We start from the raw sequence: 24,235 nt of genomic DNA on the forward strand, positions 1-24,235 counted from the left end.
CGAAACCTATGGTGCATTTATTTTGTATTTAATTAAACTTTGGAATGGCATTCTTATCTAGACCTGGATTCTACCTATTGAAATTGAATATATAATAGCAAAGAGCTTAAACAGCAGGGCAGAGAATCTAATTGCCAGATCACATCATATGAAAAAATGATGGAGAGGAACATTAATATAAAAATTTGAGCATGGCTTTGTTCCCATTGACATTAGCTGGGCCAAACATATCATGAGCTGTTTTCTGATGACATTAATCAGCCTGTAGATTTCACTGAATATATCATTGTGAATCAAATTGGTTGAAATATTTCTTAGCCTCTGCTCATTGACATGCTAATCCATCCTCTTTTTATTATTTTCTAAATAACAAAGAATTGCATGGGTGGCCAATCATGCATAAATCTATTTATGATGAAACAGAGTTGGTTATACATTTGAAGTTTTTTTTTAATCACTATTATTATACCACAAGATGGCCCCCTAACTACAAATATACAATCTAAAATGAATTCTACAGCTGTTTGGAAACATACCAATGATTATTAATTCTGACATCAAAAATGCAAAATGTTACCATTATTACAATTTTTTACAAATGACAACTTTAATATTTGTAACAAATTTCTTTATTTAGAGTGTACTGCACAGCAATGAACTGAGAATATACTAAATATTTGACAGGGTTTTTTTTTCACACAACCAATCTCAGTTGCTGCATTTTTTCCCCCTGAATACATATTTTTCCAGCCCACATATGCATGTATAAATCCATTCATATATCAGACTCCAACTATTTATAGTTCTTTTTTTTTCTTAGTTTAATGGTAAATTCATTACTAGAAGACTGATTAATATCATCTAAGGCTAGCAACAGAATGTGGTTTGCTCAGCTAAAGTCAGTGGAAATAGTTCTGAATGCCAAGAACACTAAGGCAGCATCTGACTCTGGGCATGATTCTGCATGATCATCACACTGCAGCAGGGAGAAATAAACCATTTGCTACCATCTGGTGGTCATCAGTCAATAGTAGATAGTCCTTGGGAGGAAAAAAAAGAAATTGAACAAAATACCCAGACATAAAAGTATTTTCCCAACATACATTCTGTGTGGTAGTAGGTGGCAGTTTTTGTTGGCAACATTTCAACTTCAGCTAGGAAAAACCACTAATGTCTTAGAGTATTACATCTGCAGACATATGGACAAAAATCTAGATATCTAGTAAGCTTGCAGCTCTGTGGACAATAAAATTTAAGGTGACAGGCTTAATGGCTTCAGAACAGGGAGACAGAACAGCAAAAGAAGTTGTGTAAATGAGCCTAGGTTTCTTCCACAATACAATACTTGCAATCTCCATGTAAAGGGGGCAGAAATTTACTATTTTCAATCCACCATGAGGAGGTTTGGATGACATAGAAGAGGTGAAAGCAAAATGGAATGCCTATGTGCCAGGAACTAGGGAATTGCTCTGACTTATTAGCTGCTGTTATGTGGCTCAGCTAATTCACCTGACTAGCAAGAACTTTGTGAAACTGTATGACAAAGCATGCAGGCAAACATTTTGGCAGTTAGTAGTTCAGATTGTAGAGGCAAACCAGGGGGAGTTGGCAGTAAAGGAAGTCAGCATAGCTATTGAATTATTTTCATTCACAAACCAGGTACCTGTACTTTCTCCTCAGAAAGAAAAGAACTGAAACGAAGAGTATCTGAGCACTTAGAACAACACAAACACAGCAAAATAAGTTTGCCTGCATTGAAGCTTGCTCCAAATAAACAGCTAGCACAATTATTAAAAGATGCCAATATTATAATATCAAATAGAAGCACCAGTTCACTGCAAGAAATAAACCAACTGATATTCAGTTATAACTTCAGCCATGCTGTACATCTTGGATGCAAAATCAGCAAAGAAGAAGAAAAAAGCCAATCAGTGCATCACCTAAATGGAGGATCAGGACTAGATGGATAAGAATGGCAAATCTGTTCTAAACATCTGGCTAACTATAATAAATAATAACAACCCTTTGGATAGTCCCATTGATCCTTGGGGTTAATATAGACCACTCTGGGGAAACCTGTCCTAAGGGAAATCTAGTATCTCCTTTGTCCATGATTAATGTAGCAAACTTCCAATTTTCAAATGCATTGATACTATTAAGTTTGAACTTCTGTACATATCAATCTCTTCACGATAACAAGCCTATCAGGATGTCCCGGAACAATGCTTTCTTTTCAAGACCAATTTGTGTTTTAGAAGCATTTTATCCTTCTCTTAATTTGCCAATAAATGCCCCACCTACTGGCAGTTTCCATTAAGCTTTTCAAATCTGATGTACTTGTCTTCCTTCCATCATTTTCCTGATAATGAAAACCAGATTTTCCTTTGAACAATGTCTGCATAATGCTGGGAACCTGTGTGGTAGCCACATGGAAGTGATCTGTTTTCCATTGAAGGGAATTCATGCCATGCTTCCAAATTCTATGCTCAGCTTAACTATTTCATTTCCATTTCACAGACAGCATATGCAATTGTCCTTTCCCTCCCTTTCACCCTTGTGAAAATATTCAGTAGTTTGAGTAAGCATTGTTTGAATTGATCTTCCTTTTGTTCCTCAACTTTTTCAGCTTCATATAAGGGATCCTGTAATGCAAATTTAGCATCATATCAGAAATTTTGAAACCATTTGAATTAGCTTTGTATGAAAGTTTGTGCTCAGTTGCTATCCCATGCCCTGTGGTTCAGCCACTCAGAAGGGCTTCTCCATGTTACATAACCACAACTATGGAACTTCTATGGCTATGACTATTCTCTCCCATTCTTTATAATCAATACAAGCAAGAAAAAAAAACTATAACGTGCCTCCCCCCCATAGCATGATCCACTATCATTTTTTAAAAAAACAAAAATTAAAGTTAAAAATAAAAGCAATGAAATCAATATGCATCAGAATATATTCACAATCAAGTTAAAAATATGCAGCAATGAAATCCTAACACTTACCTGAAACCTCTGCCATCTAACTTTACAATGAGTTTTAGAACAACACAACCCTACCATATAAACTTCCCAAATTGCTATTCCCTAACCAACATCTAACTTTACTAATCATCATCAGTCTGTTGTGTACATAAGTATTCAAATCCTTCTTAAAGTTAACTCACCATGGGTGGAAGTGAAGAAAATTTAAAAGAATTCCATAAAAGGAATCTCAAGTCATCACATACATGTAAACAAGATGGGTATCAGGGCTCCAGCAGTTATCCCCATTTAAATCATGAGTCTCTAGTCAACTTCCAGAACTTGAAGATTTATTAGACGTAAACATGCCAGCACTGCCTGGGTGTAACCGACTCTGAGGCACATCTTTCATTGTTACCCTTGACCCTGGTTTCCCCCCACCCTCTGGGTGTATCATAATTCATATTCTCCAATGGTACACACCCCTAGCAAAGAGTCATCAATCATATTCTCCAGTTAGAATTTTGCATGGCAGAAACTTCTGTTGCCTAGAAACTATCTATGAAAACATTTAAGGAACGTAGTTTTGGTTTTGCAAGCTACTACACTTCTTCCCCCCTCCCTTTCTGTTGGCAACCCTAAAAGACCAGAGAAATATTTTATGAGTTGACATTGGGGCAATATGAGAAAAGGGAATTGAAAGAAGTTCCTGTGCTGTTGATCAAGTTATAGAGAAGAATTGACAGAAAATTAAGCATAGTTCTTGTATGTTCCCCATGGTATGATGATCATTTGCTTGAAATACATAAATTTCCATAATTGTTACAAACTCAGTTGGAGAAGGGGCAGCTGATAAACAGAAACCAAACATCTCAAATACTCTTCTACTGCTTCTTATGAAGCAAGAACTTAAGGCGGGCAGGGCTGTCAAACTCCCGGCCCATGGGCCAAATGCATCACACGTTGGCCATGCCCATGCCCAGTTTAGCAAAGAGGGAAAAAGTCCTGATAGGTCACATGATGTCACTGTGACAACATGAATTTGACACTCCTGATTTAAGGGCTTTTTCCCATATGTAAAAAAAAAAATCATGGTTCTTGGGTGGATGGTGAGCAGTGGGTTAGTTTAATTTTGTAGAGGGATCTTGAAGGCTTTTTTTTGGGGGGGGGTGTTCACCACCGGATACACTGTGAAGCAGAGCCAAAGCACTTGGCTGAACTATTGCAAACTACTCTGAACATTGATTAATTGATGCCAATTGCAAATTGCAGACTAGGAAAAATATCGATAAGCCCTTGATTATAGCAACATGAAAACTGACATAGTTTTGAAAAAAGAAAATTCAGAAATATTCCAGATTCATTTATAGATGCCTAAGAAACATGATCTTGTGGTCTGGAAAGCTTCTCCCCATTTTTAATGGCTGTACAATTCAAAATACTTTGGCTGAAATGAGATTTATAACCATTCAAATCCAATTTTATGACTTGTTTTTGTCAATTAATTTCTCCTCCGACCAAAAAAAGTAGGATAATAAGGGATTGGTAATAGCTGTAAATATCAGATCAGATCAATATTAGCATTCTTGCTCTGACAAATGTAGTTAAAAAATGATCCTGAAATGCCCCCAAAATATTTTACATTCAGTGAAAGCTTCTATTAACATGTTCCTTCTGTTTTTTAAAAAAAGCATATTTTAAGACATCCCAGTTATTTGGAACAGTTTAGCAACGACAAATACATTTCTCAGGAATGAATAGAAGTGCTAAACCTCTTATATAAAAATCTGTCACTCATCCACAATGGAATTTTATCTGCTTCAGTTTTTACTTCTCAAATAAATATAAATCAGCACCCCATTCTAACTCCTGAAGTTCTTTGTTTTGTTTCTATGAAATGAAATCACGTGGCACCCAGCTGAAGGGCCTACAGTAAATGCTTTAACTGGAGGCAGACTAATAGCAGCTGGATAATTTCCAAGGCTTTCCAAGCTTGGAAAGTAAGGGGAAAAAATCCAGAGGCTGCTTTTTTTTACAGACCCAAAACAGCTACTTTTACAGACTGCACAAAATCTTTTAATAGACAGAAACATTCCCTGGAATATACTACAGGTAGTCCTCAATTTATGACCACAACTGAACCCCAAATTTCTGTTAGTGAGACATTTGCTAAATGAATTTTATGAAGTTTCTTGGTACAGTTGTTAAATGAGTTGTTAAGTTAGTAACCCGCTTGTTAAGTGAATCTGGTTTCCCCATTGAATTTGCTTGTCAGAGGGTTGCAAAAGATGATCACATGACTCCTAGGATACTGCAACTGTAGTATCTGCCAAGCATCTGAAATTTGATCATGTGACCATGGGGATGCTATATTGGTAGCTGCACTAGTGGGCTGATGCTCAGAAGACCCCAGATGGAAGAGCACTTTGAGGGATGGCCATGGTTAGGCTGAGAATAGGACAGGTTTACAGTCTTCTTGGTCTTTTTCTCTGTCTTAACATTTTCCAGATAAGAAAAAAATGGGCCAAAATTATGCTGATGTAGTCTGCAAGTAAAATAACTGAACTAGATTCCCCACAATATCAATTTCTTTTCATTGTCTATAGGGAATTTAAGGCTATGACAGAGTCCAGTTTACCTTATATTTGCCATTACCTTTAATTTTGGAAAAAGAGAAAGAAAAATATGTTGCTAGACTCTGGCCACTTTAGTGGCAGGTGTGTAGAGTCTTGGGGGTTGTAAATAAGATATTGAATGGGGATTATATTGACTAAAAATTGTGTAAACATCAGTATAAAAAACTGTATACAGCGTATAAATACAAATACACACACACACAGGTGTTGGGGGGGGGTTATATAAGTTACAGAAAAATGAGTAGATTATGGAGATTGCATTTTAAAAATTAGCCATTATATTCCTTACACGCATTTTTGTGAAAATTAGTTACATGGCCTGGCTTTTCAATAATAAATCATTTTTCATTAATGAAAGCATCCTTATATTCTAGTGGTAATTTTCAGAAAGTAGTCCTAGCATTTCCATACCTTTATTAGTGTGAGAATCTCTTTGCAGTTGCCATATTTTGTGGATTTCTAAGGTTATAATTGTTTCTCAGATAGTGGATTATAAATGTACTTTCTGAAAGCAGAGAGAGAGAGAGAGAGAGATTGATTTGTAAAAAATCTGCACATCTTAAAATAATCCATCTAAACCAGCCTTTGGATGGGCAGACTCAGCAACTGCCAATATCTGCATTTTAGATCCATGTTGTTTGGAGAGTAGCAGCTAAATGAAGGTTGCTCTAAACAGTCCCATGGACAAACTCTTAGCTCTCTATCTCTGAGGGAATCTCTGTGTGCAGAAACTTTCAGATGTCTAGCCGCTAGTTTTATTCTGAGACCAAAGAACTAATCACAGGATAACTCAATGGATTCAGTTTAATTCAGACACAAGGCAGATGAAGAGGAGGAAGTGTTGAGATCGACATTATGTCACAGATCACAGCTCCCTGCAGTTCTAGTTGTCTGCTGTCTGGAAATGATTTGCAAGTTCTTAACTTTTGGAGTAATTAATCCCACCCTTGGTATCAGTGAATTTCCCAGCAGCATGCTTTGTAAGATACTTCAAAAGTATCTATAAAGGTCCTTTTTTTTTGGCAAGATACAACCCCATATTTCCTGTCTTTCCAATATAGTGTGTAAGTTAAAAAAACATTTTTAAATTTTTTTTGCCACCAGCTGATATCTCAAGTATTCTTGTAGCTGTTTCAGATTGGGCTATGTTTAGCTGAGATTTCAGTGCATGAAAGAAGAGGGAAAAAGTTTCCTGCTAACTAGGGATTAGGCCGCAGAAGAAAAACCTGCATTAGGCCACAGAGAAAAAAAACTTGTAAAAGATCACTTGGAAAGTTTCAGTAGTTGCCTTGTTTCTAGTTCAGTTCTTCCATAGCAGCCCATTGGTTCCTTTTCAATGATTTTTTATTTATTGCATTTCAGAAAGTGCATTGGTTCCCTTCCTGAAACAGATAACTTTTTTTTTTTTACTAAACTCCACTTCTACATCCATGATTCTACAACTGCATGACACCCTTTTCTTTAGCCAGTCTTGTTGTGTCTTGGGGTAATGTTGTATGGGTTCCTGTTCAGGGAAAACTCAGCCTCTTAGTTGCCAATAGCCTACACTATCTTTATCCTTAGTCAAAGATTGGGTTGCTGGCATGGTCAACCTTGCAACAGCTGACATTAAATCAATGTGCATATATTATTGTGCTGCATTGAAAGGTAAAGTTTGATTTGTTATCCTCAAACACCTGCAATTATATCAGAACAATTGAACAAAATAGGCCTTTGGGGCTACAGAAATTTAAACCTATATAGGTACACACTATATCTTCTTAGAATCAGGGAATGGCAGCTACTTTATATTTCTGTCAATTGAATATATATCCTTTTAATAATAAGAGGTGGCATGCTACATTCATATAATGAATTGGTTTTACCATCAACTGTGAGCAATAGTAAAGCAAGAATTGCAATCACTAGTCCTTATCTCTACTGATTCTAGACAATCATCTGTAGACTCTTACAGAAAATATTCTTGGTGGGTCTGACTAATTTTTAGATATTTGTACCACCTTTTTTCATATAGAACTCAAGGTGGTGAATATATCTTTCCTCCTACGTTCCCCACCCCAACAATCCTAACCTTTTACATTATTTTTTGTTGCTTTGTCTTGTTTGCTCTCTGAGGTCCAATGGAAACCGCTAACAGTATTTCTTCTTTTAATGTCATGTTGTTATTGAAAATCAAGATTCAAAATGTGTTCCCTATTTTTATCACACATAGGAACACATTGTTCATCTTGAAGAGTTTACTTTTTAAGTTCAATGTCATAAATTTTATTTAAAAATATTTTTGCTACTTTAATTTAAAAGTAGATAGCTTTAATTTCTGATAAACAAGTGGAATGGATGTAAAGCATGGTAAGTCTAGACTTATAGAACCATGGGGAATTTGCTTCTCCAGTTGGAAAAACATAAATTATAGAACACAAACTGAGGCTATTCTACTTATTTAACAATCAGCAATAGATTTTTCCTTAAGGACACATATGCTATTCCTTGTCTGAGAAGTAACATAATGTAGTGTGGAAAAGGAACAAGAAATAGTAAACTGAAGAAATTATAGTAATGAGATGAAAGGGGGAAGAGAAATAGTTCGAACTAGTTTATACCAACACCATTTGTTGTTCCTCGTTATTCCTTATTTTCTATCCTTGCAAACTCCTTTACTTCCATCACATCTGTGCATGGCTTCATACATTGTCTGTTCTTTAAGCTCCTCACCCGTCTGTTTGAGAAGATTTCATTAACATCTAACCATATGTTTCTTTGTCTTCTTTACGCCAATCCATTCATTCTTCTTTCTTATATTCATTGTGCTATTCAGTTTTCTTTCATTCTCTTAATATGACCAAACCACCTCATATTACATATTTCATACTGATGGCTCACTTTTGCATTCAATTCACATTCATCAGTGGTGGGATTCAAAAATTTTTACTACTGGTTCTGTGGGTGTGGCTCAGTGGGCATGGCAGGGGAAGGATACTGTAAAATCTCCAGTCAGAGGTGGTATTTGCCAGTTCTCCGAACGACTCAAAATTTCCACTACCGGTTCTCCAGAACTGGTCAGAACCTGCTGAATACCACCTCTGACTTCATGAAGCATCAGTTTATTCATGACAGCCTGTCTTCCGGTTTTACTTCTTAAGTGACCATTCCCACTGCCTTAAAGTCACTTCTAAGATTCTTGAACATAACCCACTCTTACTACCATTTAACAAAGAGAACAGAAGTATGATCTTATATCCAGCCATTTTGCTTTTTTCAATAAACATTTATTTTTGCAACACCATTTGCACATTTTAAAATGTCTCCAGTTTATCATCTTCATAAACATTCTAGCAAGGTACACAAATTCATCCACGTGATCTGTTTTTTTCACCTTTTATATATAATTGTTTCCACGTGATCTGGTCTTTTCCAAATGTGTAGGAATAAATACTGTCTCTGTCAGCCAGTGTGGTCTGTTCTAATATTAGTCCAGCTTTTCTTCTAAAAAAATTATTTATCCAATAAAACCTGGGTTTCCCCACCCGACCCCCGTATGCAACCTGCAATTTTGTGGGCAATAACGATTTGCAGATTTGAAAAATGCCATTCTTATTCTTGTAGCTGCTAAAGCAATTTCCTATTTGGTAGGTCTTGGAACATTTCAAGATGTTTATAGATCAAAACAGAAAATGAAGCTCCCTCCCTGTGACAAGGAGAGCCTTGGCACAAGATGGGACTAATTTCCTGACTGCAAAGATTAAGGATACTTTTTTTGAGAGGGGGGGAACACAAAGAAAATCTTTTTTTTGACAGATGAACTTTGCTGTGACACTAAGTGTGGGCTCTGGTCCCATTCATTTTCTCAGTAAATGTGATTTCCTCACAGTTATTTGTGGCAGTCAAGAACAGCCAAAAGAATGATGCCAATTCTTGTTGGGAATTATTTTGATGGCTAGGTCAGTCCAAATTTCTTGGAAGGAAAGCTGCCTCTTTACAAAGGAAAAATATCTCTCCCTGCCAGGGAAGAGAGGAAACATTTTAGTTAGTCCCTCTCTCCTGCCACCAACAACACGTTCCTTTCCTCACTTACTTGGATCTTCTAGGCTTTGATGGAAATGTTCTTTTCCCAAAGCTCCTGTTACTTATGGATTCATATTTTTATTAGGGACATTAAATATAGGAACAAAAATCCAAATGCTCTGGAGATAAGAGCAAAGAAAACTATACAAATTTTTCTGGCCAGATTTAAAAGCCCAAATTCTCACTCGGTTTGATCATGAGTAAATTTTACTGTAAAGTTATCATAGTAAGGATTATAATCTAAAAATTAAGTAATTAGTCCAGTTCCCCAGGATCTCCAAGTCCTTGTTTCATTTTCTTAATTATGATCTGCTTATTTAAATGGGTTTACCAGTTCAGTGTTGGAAATCGTAAATTTAACATAATTCACATGAAAATTTGAGAAATACTATATAAGAATTATAGTAAATGGTTAGTAAATCTCATTTGGCAAATGTTGCAGCACATGCTGAGTATAAATGGATCATTAATTTTTTTTATCCTACCTTTATTATTTTTATAAATAATTCAAGGTGGTAAACATAGCTAATATTCCTTCCTCCTTCTATTTTCCTCACTTCTCCTGTGAAGTGGGTTGGGCTGGAAGAGAGAGTAAATGGTCCAAAGTCATTCAGCCAGTTTTCATGCCTAAAGTGGGATTAGAAATCATGGTCTCCTGGGTGCCTTAATCACTAGACTAATCTGGCTTTCATATCAAAATTTACCCAATTTGTTAGGGAATATTTTACAGATATATCCACACATATACAAAAATGAAATTCAGGGAAGCATAGGTAGCCATTGTAAGAGCAGAAGAATGATAAAACATTGTGATGTTGTAAGGCAGACTGCCCTTGATGAAATCATGATGCAAGTACAGAAGGATTGAGCTTGTTTTGAGATATTCAGACACGCATGTTGTCATTTTGGTATAATTTCATTATCGTTTGGAATGGATGCCAGTGCATGCACAGAACAATTTTTCTTGTAATGAATGCACAGCTGTGAACAATGACACACAAGCAGCATGGGTAGCAGCTTTCATGATGACTACCATCAAAAACTTCTCTACTGGAGAAAAGGAATACAGACAGCAGGTAGATGCTTTCGTATAACAAGTGTATGAGAAATGAAGGTAATAGCATGGCCATATGCATCCAAAATTGTCACCTGCTGCCATCTGGAAGGTCTAGCCAACTTTCAAACTACAATTCCTACAAAAAAGAACAGAAGTCAAGATTCCCAGCCTATACATTTGGATCCATGCTCATGCTATTGTTTTTCTTCTCACCCAGTGTACTATTACTATTGTAATACTATTGTACTATTAGTGTACAATATTTTGAATTTGATTATTAAGGCTCCGACTAATGAACCCAGGCAAATCAGAACTCTGAGACTTGGCTCCTTCTCAAAGGTCTTCTTTAATGAGTACATATCAGCCCAGCTTCAAAGGAAAACCAAATCTACATCTTTCCTGCAGTTACAGTATAATTAAACTAGGAAATAACTCCATCCCCAAATGTCACAAGTCACGTTGGCCAATTGAGTTAATTGGCAGGCTCTTCAGGCACTCCTTCCCCAACCTTATGGTTGCCAATAGCAATGACCTTGGTTCTCATGAGAAAGCTCTTTGTTGTGTCTAGTAATGCATTCCAACCTCCTTCTCCTCTTCCCCCTTCTGTGTGGCAACTGAGGAACAGAAAGGTGGCTGCAGCTAGGTTCAGTTCGAAGTTGACAGGAATACTTTGGAAGACATGAGAGTGCAAAATGTAATTCTTTCCAGTGACTCGTTAAAGCTATCTTATCTTTTTCTGGGATGACCCAGCTTTTGTCACACAATCCTGAAAAGAAGAGCACTTACTTTAATGAGCCTATATTTGCATATTAAAGCATGACTTCTGAAGCTTACAGCATATAATGCTGCATGCCAGCTACACTTGTCCATTTTCCTACAGGTTGAGAAATAGTGCTGCAGAGACAAAGGAAATTAAGTAAAATTATACATCTAGTCATCTGGTCATTTCTGTTCCCTGGAAGGCATGTTTACTCACAAATATCCAGCTCAATCTCAATGCTGATGCTGAAATCAAGTTACTTATTTTTATCTTTGATTTTCTCCAAGCTTCTGTTTTGCTTTTCTTTTGAATGCCTGCCATGTTCTTCAAAGGGATGCCCTGAGTCTGAGAATGAATGAATAAAAACATCCTTTACCTCCATTAACAGTGCAATTCTGTGCAATTTTCTTTTCAGCCTGATAGGGACCATAGCTTCCAATTCTCAGAATTGACAGCTTCTGAGCACTAAAAGAAAAGCAACAATAACTGCCCTGACCTGTTGTATATTCTATAGAGAAGAGAAAATACTATATCTTCATCACTACCAACACACCAGTGCCAAAAAAGAAAAAAGAAACTGTTTATATATCTCCCTTTATGCTCTTAATGTTGGATACATTTGTTTGCAATGTTTTCCTCCCAAACTCCTGGTGAGTCTCTTGGGTTAAAAAAATGTTCACTAAACTAGGAAAACAAATTTTCTGCAAATTCCTCAGAGATACATTCCTTCCCTCCTCCCTTCTTCTATCCCTCGACTAGTTATACTAGTTTCAGATAGATTGGCTGAGCTATGAAGTTGAGTCAACCTCATGGGATCATAGAAGTTCAGGGACACTAAAACTTCAATATCCTTGTGTGTTTGTGTATGTATGGGGGCATGAATTTCTGCATTTCATTGGCTTTAGGTGGCACCAAACTCCAAAATGACTCAATGGCTAAAACACAATTTCATTGAGGGCTGCAACAGGTTTGTTTTTGACCTCGGGGGGGGCAGGGTGGGTGAGGTCAGGGTAGATATAGCCAGCTTGACGTCATTTGCATTGGAGTGCCTGTAGTGGCCTGGGTGCTCTGCCAGTGATAATGAGCTCCCAAACTCATTTTTGGCTGTGACGGCCTATGGTAACCCTCTGCCAGTGAAAACAGAACTTGGAAGGGGTGCCTGCAGTCCTCACAGGCTCTATTGTTTGGCTGTGATGGCCTCCTGCAACCCTCTACCAGTAAAAATGGAGCTCAGGAGGGTCGCGGGCAGCCCTTCCAAGCTTTATTTTCACTGGCAGAGATACTGCGGGCCAGTCCTTTGCTGTTTCCAAGGCAGCCCTGTGGGCTAGATCTAAGTACCCCATGAGCTGAATCTAGGCTCCGGGCCTTGAGTTGGATACCCCTGGCTTACGGTATCAAACAGGAAGCAAACAAAAGGTGTAATGCTATATAAATAACCAAGATGGCATCCAATGACTCCGTTGAAAACAAGTAGAAATCTTATTCAGCAAAGGGGCTTCTGTGTTTCAGCTCACAATTCTATATCTCCAGAGAAAAAGCAGAAGACCCTGTTTATTAAGTTGAAATATATTCATCTACATTATTAGATTTTGAATTGATTCTGAAATATACATCCATGATAAAACCAGCCTTTATTCCTTCCCTGGACACATTTGTGAAAGAAGTACAGACTCACACATCTGGAGGGACTGAACTCTGCATATTTAATAGTAGTATCTTGCCTCCTCCTGCCCCTAATGGCTCATCAATTTTTTATAGGGCAGCTAAATATTAAGCCTTTCCTTAATATACACAATATGATATATATTTCTTCTGCAATATTTCATTTATAACTCATTGTTAATGGAATTAGGAATATTAATCTAGTTGTGATGATGCCAGCATTTCTCAACCTTGGCAATTTCAGATGTGTGAATTCCAACTCCCAAAACTCCCCAGCCAATTCCCTTGCTGGCTGGGGAATTCTGAGAGCTGGAGTAAACACATCTGAAAGCTGCCAAAGTTGAGAAACACCCTAGGGTAGGATTAGCAGGGGTGGGTTTCTACCAGTTCACACATATTCGCTAGAAACGGTTGTTAACATTCTAAGCACTTCAGAGAACCGGTTGTTAGAAGAAATTCCTGGCCTAATCCTTTAAGGAAGGCAGGAAGGAAACATTCTGGTGTTGCTTACAGAAACTGCCTCTCCATTAATCCTTATTACATTCTTGGCAGGACTAGACTTCCTGTCTCAGGAAATTCTCTGGAGTTTTTTCCCCCTCCTTTGCTGGTCCTTTGCTTGTGTGGGATGATCATTTAAAGTTACAATGGCACTGAAAAAAGTGTCTTATGACAATTTTTCACACTTACGACTTTTGCAGCATCCCCACAGTCACGAGAGGCCAGGTGAGGAGATGCATGCCTCGATGTAAGTGATGTTGAGTTGGCCATGCCCAGCCAGTCACATTACCACCAAGCCACTCCCACCAACTAAGCCACGCCCACAGAACCGGTTGTCAAAAAAATTGAATCCCACCCCTGGAAACACCGTTTTATACAGTTCTTACTGTAGAACCAGCGTGCAACATTTTTCTCTATCCCTTTCACTCTTCATCCAGATAGCGCAAATGTATTTGCAGCTGGGAAGTGTAAGGTTTTCTTCTGTTTCCTCTTCCACAAACAACCTGCTTCATCAGACTTGTTCTAGGCTAGATAGGAAAAGCGAATGTCTAATGTGTACCTACACAAGTCTGCAGTTGTCAAGCTTTGCAACATTTTTACTTTAAAACCTGCACTCCTGTGCATTTACCTGGTTTATTTTTTAAAGAAAATGAAGCTAAAAGAAGCCACATAATCATTCAGTGTTTAAGTGGAGCACAATACTAAAGACTTGTGTTCTAATTATAAATGCAAATGATAAAAAAGTCATGATTTTTCAAAGTCCAGTTCCTTCTTTTACTGTACTCTACTAATGTAGTGTGCTGCATGGCATTTAAACTCAACAAACTCATATTTATATGTGAATAAATTCATTTAAAAATGCATGTGATGTAGTAAGTTGCTGTTTACAAGAGCTGGTGCTTTTTAATAGCTTAGTCCTGTTAGTCAGGAAAGGTGTTGACAGGCTTGAGATTTTTGCCATTATGGATTTACATGGCTCTCATCCTACATTATAAACACAATTGACATTGGATTGTGTATTTATTTTAAGCACATAAGTGCAATTGTGTGTGTGTATGAAGAAAACTATCTCAAAGGGGCCTCAGTGTTAGCTCTGTTTAAGGCAATAAAGGAATCATCTGAAAGTCATGAAACATCTCAGTTATATTTGGTCAGCTTGAATTTCTTCCCTGGGAGTATTCATTTCTGAGGGAGTATTATTTGTATGGGTGAGATAGTGGCAACTGTGGGATATGTTCCAAAAAATCAAGATGGCGTCCATAATCCTATGACCAGAATGCTGCTCCTTTTTCATGTGCATTGCAAACATAGTGAGTAAAAAACAGGCAGGGCTGTAAGCAGCAAGGCAAGAATTTATAGTAGTTTCATAAATGGGCAGGACCGAATTCTCCTTTCTGTCAACTTTCTGGTTAATAGCAGTTTGAGTGTCTGTCAAGGGGGAAAAGAAGGAACAGGCTTCTCCACCGCTCCCTTTTTTATGCTCTGGGTTTCAACCAGGTAGCCTTGAATTTATAACATCACTCAATAACTGTTCAAAGTTATGGCAGACCCTGAAAATGAACTTAGGATCCATTTTCAAAATTCCAACATCTCCCCCCTCCCCCCCTGTCACATGAGCCCATTTTTGACATTTGGCTAACATTTATGGCCATTTACAGCACCTTGCTGTCACAGGATTATGATTTATAATATTTTTGCTGGAAACTGGTCTTTTATTTCCAGTTTCTGACCAAAATCACCCCATAGTGGGTTCATTTAATGATTGCAGTGTTTACAACTGCTGTGTTTGCTTGATGACCACTTCTAAAAAGATTGTAAAATTGGGGCAGTCACATGGTGACCCACTTTACAACCGATAAGACTTACGACTGAGATTGTGGGCTTAATTATGGTTGCAAATTGAGGACTAACTGTAAACACGTGTGATTTCCTTCATTAGAAACTTTCCTGGAAATTATGGAAAGCTTATGAAATTCTGTTTCCACACTATTAAAAAAAGGAGTAGCAGGTTTTTCCATGGCCAATAAAAGCATGCCCAGTATCACAGTCTGATCCAAGTTCTGTCAATAAAGCTACATTCAGGTGGTGTGGGGTGTGTGTGAGAGAGGAAGGCTGTTTCTCTTTAGCACTCAACCACAAGAAAGATAATGCATTTGGCATTAAGCACTGTATGCCTTTTTTTACAAATTAAAGCTATTATCAGCAAAGGTCAGTTCCCTTTAAGCATAACTTGGCAGGTATTTTGCAGGCACTTGATGCAACACCTACAAGGACTAAAGGACACAAAGTTAGAACTTGGATAATTAAGCCTTCAAGGAGTTTCTTCCTCTTCTCAGATAGAAACACAACGCCTGCCTTATATCCCCAATAATTTAAAACCCAGGTAGATACTATATTTTATATTCACTGCTACAACTGTACAAATCAAGATTGCCATGGGATGTAATGAAGAACCAGTTTAATAAAGTACATTATTCTGTTTTACATGAATTGTGAACAGAATCCATTTAGATAATAGCACTGCTTCAGGATTATTATAATTATATTAAGTGAAGAAGACCAGGTTTTAAGATTTTGGTTCTTTAGCCATCATCACTCATATGCAATGAATAAAGGGCACATCACAATGATGCTGTGCTATTACATTCTGTTATATATGTCTCTGAATGCTGTTTAGGAAATAAAAACGCACTTTCTAATCAAAAGTGGACTCTGGGTTTATTTAGATCAAGTACATTTTTTCAATAGTCATTTTCAGATTGCTAGCCAAGTAGCATTAATAAGCAGTTTCTAGTTTCCTGAGTTATTATTTTTTTAACTAAACTTTTGATTGGGCAGGCCTTCAAACAAGCTCTGTTTCCTTGATAAGCATTACAGAAGTGCTCAGAGCTATGTTGGCATTCTTGAATAGCTATTTTGGAGGCTTTGTATTTTGGTTAGCATTTTGCTAACACTAGGGCTGAAGGATTCATTTTGTTTTTGAAAAACAACAACAGGAACAAAACCTATTGAAAATTTTTTGAAAAGAGCTTGGTACTGCCTATTTATCAAATTATTATAAATTCTTGCCTTGCCACCAGCTAGCCTGCCTATTTTTACTTACACCATGCACCCATGCACTTAAAAAAAGGAGTTTGTTCACATGGTTGTGGACACCATCTTGACTCTTGACATCCCACAGATGCCCCTATCCCACAAATATAAATAATACTAGGAGCACTAGATTTATCTCTAAGATTTCGAAGGTTGGGAATTAAATCTAAACAAACATCATTTTAAGTCACTGAAAACTGAGATTCTGCACAGAAGCACCTTTAAGATAATGTAATGCGATACCATGATTTAAATAGCAGAGGCCTGGTGTGAAATTTAATATATACAGTAGATGTGCAGGCCATCAAGAATTATGTATTCAGGGCACAAGATAGCAGTCAAGGGCACCGACCAGTTGGCAACCGGAGAAGATAGATCAGCATTTTATCAACAAACTTTAGTGAGTTACACATGCAGGGTAGAAAAATAAACAGAGGTTCAAAGAGAATTGTTCTCATTTAATAGATAATAGATAATCAGAGTTGGAAGGGACCTTGTAGGTCATCTAGTCCAAGACCTCCCACGCAAGCGGGAGACCCTACACCATTTCTGACAGATGGCAGTCCAATCTCTTCTTGAAAGTCTCAAGTGATGGTGCTCCCACAACTTCCAAGGGCAAGCTGTTCCATTGGTTGATTGTTCTCATTGTCAGAAAGTTTCTCCTTATTTCCAGGTTAAATCTCTCCTTGTTCAGTTTCCATCCATTATTCCTTGTCTGGCCTACAGGTGCTTTAGAAAATGGCTTGACCCCTTCCTCTCTGTGGCAGCCCCTCAAATATTGGAAGACCGCTATCATGTCTCCCCTGGTCCTTCTCTTTACTAGAGTAGCCAAGCCCAGTTCCTGTAACCTTTCTTCATATGTTTTTGTCTCCAGTCCCCTAATCATCCTGGTTGCTCTTCTCTGTACTTTTTCTGGAGTCTCAACATCTTTTTTGTAATGTAGTGAACAAAACTGGATACAGTATTCTAGATGTGGTCTTACTAAGGCTTTATAGAGTGGTATTAGTACCTCCCTTGATCTTGATTGTATCCCTCTGTTAATACAACTTAGAATTGCATTAGTTTTTTTGGCTGCTGCTGCACATTGCTGGCTCATATTTAGCTGGTTGTCCACTAAGACTCCAAGATCCCTCTCACAGTTACTGCTATTAAGCCTGGTTTCACCCAATCTATATGTGTACTTTTGATTTTTCTTGCCTAAGTGTAGGACTTTACTTTTCTCTACATTGAATTTCATTTTGTTAGATATGGCCCAATGTTCTAGTCTGTCAAGATCCATCTGGATCTTGAGCGTATCTTCCTGGGTGTTAGCTATTCCTGCCAGCTTAGTATCATCTGCAAATTTGGTAAGTTCCCCTTCTATTCCCTCATCTAAGTCATTAATGAAGATATTGAAGAGTTACTGGGCCTAAGACGGAACCTTGTGGCACCCCACTGCTTACTTCCCTCCATGTAGACTTAGACCTATTAAGGACTACTCATTAAGTATGGTTTGTCAGCCAGTTGTGAGTCCATCTAGTGGTGGTACTATCTATTCCACTTTTTTCTAGCTTACTAAGAAGTAGGTTGTGGTCTACTTTGTTGAATGCTTTGCTGAAACCTAAATATATTATGTCCACAGTATTTTGCTGGTCTACTAATTTAGTCACTATGTTGTGACTATGGTCAGAACCATGTTAGTATGTATCCTTCAAATAATGCAGGATCTTGCAATGTGAGAAGGCTCCACTCAAGGGATTCCCATATTTCATGTGAATGGCTCCCACAGAGTAACAAACCATTATATGTTATACATGCACAGTGAGCTGTTTTGGGCTGACTGTGAATTCTCAGAATTTTAATCCCTGCTACACCCTGTCTTGTCTTTGATTGTTGTTTTGTCACTGATATTAAAATGTAGCTGCTATAAGGCCAGAGTGGTTCATCATGGATTATAGATTCCTTTAGGGTGGACACTAATGTCAGCCCTGAACATTCATATTTTAAGCAGCTTTGGACAGTAATAAATTTAAAAATGTGGGGGGAGGATGGACACTGTGGTAAGGCAAAGGAGTAAAAATGGAGAAGAGCTGTTTGTCTGCTTTAGACAGCCAGTTGGCTTTGGCGCTTAAGGTACCAGGTTAGAAACCAGGAAACTGTGAGTTCTACACCTGCCTTAGGCATGAATGGGTGATTTGGGGCCCGGAACACTCTCTCAAGCCACATCAGATTTGGGCAACAAACCAATCAGTCAATACATGTCACAACTATCGAATCAACACTCAGTTGATCTAAAAAAAAGAAAGAGAAGTAGTCCCTACCTGTATGGGAAAACACTAGGAAGAAAAAAATAAATTGGTTTGCTTTATCCACTGCTGTCAATCTGAACGATCAGTTGTTTTCTAAATCAGTTTTCTTAGTTTCAAATCAGCTAGTACTATCAAGTTCTGTAACTGGAGAGGACAGAATAGGTTTGGGAGATTCGTGTATGCAAAGAATTTGCTCTAATGCTGAGCTATAAACATAAATAATCAGAAATTCTATTTAGTGTGTGCTATATTGAATAGAAAATTTGGAAACCTTTAGCTTTTCCTAAAGGCAAATGTAGGCCATAAGATGCTATATATTAAATGAGATTTTATAAAATATGTACTTATTTATTAAGCTGAAAATCCAGACAGGATAAACAAATGTTTACAATATAATACAATAAGCATTTCCAAGATTTAATAAAAATGATTGTCAGTCATTGTGCTTCACAAAAGATTTCTTTTTAATGAATAAATAATTTGATGAAATAAAAAATATTTACAATATAAACAAACGGGAAAAGCTTTGGATATAGTAATCTGATCCTCCTGTATTTTTTCCATTTTCTTAATGGTTGTATATCAAATCACTTCTGAAACAATACAAGTTGGACAGAAAATTGAAGTCAGCAAGATTAATGTGGTCTGTGGGCGTAGCTTTTAGTTCAATTCAAGCTACGTGTGCTTTGTTTATTAGGTGCAAATACAATACAAATATAACTAAAATACAGTATCAAAATGCTAGGCAGCATTCTCCACAGAACAAAAATGTACACTAGTCTTTAACAATAACAAGGATCACTGGCAACAAAAAAAAAATAGTACAACAGAAAGGTACAAACATCGTCATTAAGAATAAAATTGTGCTCTTGGATTGATCAGATGACTAAGCAGGTATAGTAGGCTCTTCGATGGGTTTGCATGATAGTGGTGTCCAATCCCAGAGCGTGTTGGTGTGGGACTGTGACTCAAGCAACAGCCATACTGTAGGAAATGGGCAGTGCAAGCGTTTTTGGAAAGACTCTCTTGGGCTCTTAAAAAGAGCCAATACAAAGCAATTAAAGTGTAACATTGAGAAGTTCTCATCTCCATACACACAGATATCATGAAGCAACTCGCTTGGACTGTGCTAGTGAAACATTTTGCCTCCCCCAATTTTACTTGCAGTATCAGCCAGAATTCAAGTACTCCAAAGCCACTTCATAACAGAATTTATATTGATCCTGAAGAGCCAAAACAAGAAAAGGGAGGAAGTTAGTTGTAGGAAGGAGTTAAAGAAAATCATGTAGTATAATGAATTAATTACAAATATTTAATGAAAAAGATTTCTCTGTAGATTTCTTTTGAATTTATTAGACAGAGCCACTGGGACTCAACCTGGAAAACACGTGTACATTATTATTATATTGGTATTATATGAAGAGACTTTTTAGTAAACTCTCAAATGATGCGAGTGGAATTTCTTCAGGACTAAAGGACAAAACTTCTTCTTATAGTAATGATGAACAAAATAGACTGTATCCTGACATACTGAATTGTCATGTAAGCTTGTGCATACTTGCACATACATAAAACACCAATGGCCTTTCAGCCTTTCTGCATTTCAAGTAGTTTCACAAAGTATAACACAAGGAAATAATTGCTCCTGGCCCTTTGTTTCTGAACTCTTTTAATCTTTCTGCAAGATAGAAGAACCCTAATTAAATGCAATACACTAAATGTCAAACTGAAATTCTCAGCCTTGATAAATATTAGGAGATTAAGCTATTTATAAAATATATAATTTGAAAACCTGACACTTCATTTTACATGACTATTATTTCTGCCGTACAAAGTCTGTTCTCCTTTTGGAATTGCCCTTCCAGAAAAGAAAATTAATAAGGGTGTTCGGTTTAAAGTTGTTACATTTGCACAAAAATTCTAACATACCTTGAACAAGATTCAAGAAGTAGCATCAAAATACTTTTATAAGTCAAGTGATTTCATTATCCCCTTTAGGAAATGACAGGCTTGCTTTTATGAACAGTACTCCACATAAATCACAAAAATGTCCCTATGCCTTATGAGAACAGGAATAATTTTCTACTTAATTTAAAGAACTCCTACCAGAAGGTCCACCATATTCGGCTTATTATTCCTCAGAGTCTTCACAGCATGGAATACATCAACGGCCCTCTGGTGTTGTAGCATTTCACAAACAATGCTGATTGCACAAAACGTCCCACTGCGGCCACCACCATTTCTGTAAGAAAAACAGCAAAATGACTTGATTATTTTTGTTATTATGGTACCTAAGGATTTTTTTCACCTCCTAAACTAATTTTATTTTATTTCATTATACAACCAATGAATGTTCATATTGTCTAAATAGTCCATCCACAGACTGGATCTGCTGTACAATAATAGGCTAAGCAGAATAAATATATACTGTTCCTGATGTGTCTAGCTATAGCCTTTGGGATCCTAGAATTCTCATCTTCCCAGCATTTAGGCTCAAGCACAAAATTACTTACTTACTTAATTAATGTTAAGCTAAGTTAAAAATTATATTAGGAATCATGTTAACAATACAACTTGAGCATTGGTGATGTAAAGATATATAATTTGTTTAATTTGTATTCTACCTGTCAGTCACGAGCTCGAAGCAATATATGCAGTACTCCCTCTTCTTATTTTTCTCTACCAAACAACCCTTTCAAGTGGTCTGGACTGAGAGAGATTGATTGGCTTAAAGTCTCCAACTGATCTTCCATGGGTGAGAATGGATTAACATCTTCATCTTTACAATCTCAAAATGCCTCATAGCAATTAAGGATTAACTTTAAGTTAAAATTAAGTAAACAGTTTGGTTTGGGTGTCCTGGAATATATAAAATTGACAACTGTGGCCTGTTCAAAAACACATATTAAAATAAACCAAACATTCAAAGTTGAATGTTTGTGTTGATATTGAAATCTGCAATATTTTATCCATTTGCTGCTGAGGTTTCTGGAGAGCTCCCCATTTTTATTACATTATTTATTACATTTTATTAATCAAAAAGAATTATTTCAAAAAAATACCCTGTTTTCTAAACCTAGTGGAACTATTATGATTATTTGGTCAAACCTGGCCAAGATGACACCTGCTTAGACATCCAGACTATTGAAAGACCCTCTTACAAGAAGCTATCTTATAGCTTTTAAAGGACTTTCATATACTCTTGTGAAAATGATAATGAGCTTGAAATTGGGACCATATTATAACTTTCCTATAGCAATTGTGAATGGTATCAATTTGTTTTTATATGCACTTTAAATGACTGAAGACCTTTAAAAGTTTATGTTCTTTATGGCAGCTAAAAAGACCAAAGGGTACTTTTAAACTTCTTTCTCACACTCAAGATCTGATGGAAAAACATATTTCTATCATCAAACTGTGAGAAAGAACGGACAACAATTTGCAACAAATGCCAAAAAATAATAAAAAAGCTTTTTCAATATGGAACAAGAAGAAAGTCAATAAAATGATCAGACCACTAATGGGAAGACATGGCAAGAAGACAACAGGTGCAGGGACAAAGGGCAACTGCTTAATTCCTTCTTTGTATCTGTTTTCACGCAAGATAAAAAAAAAATAACACAACCTATCAAAAGCAGTACTGTGGGAGTTAGAACAGAAATGCAGATCAAAATAGATAAGAAATTGGTAGTAGAACGCTTATCCATTTTAGACAAGTTCAAATCATCAGGAGCAGCTGATTTATATCCCGGGCTACTGAAGGAACCACAGATGTGATCTTGGAATCACTAGAATAAATCTTTCAGAGCTTTTGGAGCCCAGGGGAACTATCAGAGGATGGAAAAAAGTTGATGTGATTCCAAGCTTAAAGAAGCGGGGGAGGGAAGTAGATCCAGGAAACTAAAGACCAATCAGCCTGGGAAAACCTTGGAAAAAATAATCAAGCAGTGGCTTTATAAGCACCTAGAAATGAACAAGGTGATCACTTAAGCCAGGATGGGTTTGTTAAAAACAGATCATACCAGGCAAACCTTATTGACAACCTTAACGTAAGAATTTTTAATTTTGGTGATTGTACAGTTTTTTTTCTCCTTCTGTTGCTAATGTACCTAAAAAGGTTTTAGATACATTAGCGACAGAAGGAGCAAAAACTGTATAGATGGATTCAAAGTTGGCTAACAAGTTGCATTCAGCATGTAGTCCTCAGTGTATTATGACTACATGGAAAGAAGCACACAGTGGAGTGTCTCAAGGTTCTGTCTTGAGCCCAGTGCTCATCAACATCTTCGTAAGTTATCTAGATGAGAGATAGATGGAGGACTTAAAATATTTGCGGTCAACAAGAAGCTAGGAGGAATTGTCAGCACTTTGGAAGATAGATGCAAAATTCAGAAGGATCTTGACAACTTGAACATTGGGCCCTTTAACTGTATCCATATATATATATATATATATATATATATATATATATATATATATATATATATATATATATATATATGTGTGGTAATATATTCATCATATTCTGCAAGTCCTCGTACAGTTTGCATAAGATCTGGGGTATCACAAACGCTCCTCATGGGGGCAGTAGTGCTTCTATGATGGACGTTTGGTCCTGTTTGGGTCTGCAAGCTCAGAGACCAGGAATGTGGGTAAAAGTTCACAGTACCCAGCCGAGCCATTCCCATGAGACCTTTGGTGCCTGGATATTCTCACGGGAACTTTATCACCTTTCTGAGGCCTGGCTGAGATAATGCTGCTGAGCTAATGTTGAGGTAATTGTTTTGATTTTGTACTTGCATTTTCTTAATAAATACTGCTACCCGAGTTCTCTCGGGGCTGGCAATTGCTCAGACGTTTCCCTGCGTCTCCCATTTTTCAATTGTCAGACCACCACAAGTGGTGACCCCGACGTGATAGTTTGGAAGGCTATACGTTTCGGCGTGATAGCTTGAAAGCTATACGTTTCCCGCATCCTATACTCATCGTCGCGGACGTCGACTGGGCCCTCATCTTCTTCGCTGGACGGAGACAGATTCTTTTCGTGAGTATGGGAGGAGGTCTCTCGAAAGCTCAGACAAAGCACCTTAGGGAATTGAGAGAGATCACTGGGAATAGTTTTAAGTTTGGAGTTCATAGTAGAGGACATGCAGTAGGAAAGAAAGAAATTGAGGACTTATTACAGTATGTTTGGAAACATATTCCGTGTTATCCAGAGG

General features: G+C 37.2%; 1 protein-coding gene across 23 annotated transcripts in view; it reads right to left on the minus strand.

Moving 5' to 3' along the window:
- Positions 1 to 19,459: 19,459 nt before the first annotated feature.
- Positions 19,460 to 24,235, minus strand: part of PTPRM (protein tyrosine phosphatase receptor type M) — a 465,145-nt gene continuing 460,369 nt past the window's right edge. For all 23 annotated transcript variants that reach the window (XM_087931096.1, XM_026699382.2, XM_087931092.1 and 20 more), the window contains 2 exons: positions 21,123 to 21,258; positions 19,460 to 20,239 (listed from right to left, as the gene is read on the minus strand). In XM_087931096.1, coding sequence (XP_087787222.1) covers positions 20,186 to 20,239; positions 21,123 to 21,258 — 190 coding nt within the window. In that variant the 3' untranslated portion in view covers positions 19,460 to 20,185. The remainder of the gene's footprint in view (positions 20,240 to 21,122; positions 21,259 to 24,235) is intronic.

The sequence above is a fragment of the Pseudonaja textilis genome, chromosome 3, assembly GCF_049901715.1.
Source record: "Pseudonaja textilis isolate UNSWEBS1 chromosome 3, rPseTex1.2, whole genome shotgun sequence".
NCBI lineage: Eukaryota > Metazoa > Chordata > Lepidosauria > Squamata > Elapidae > Pseudonaja > Pseudonaja textilis.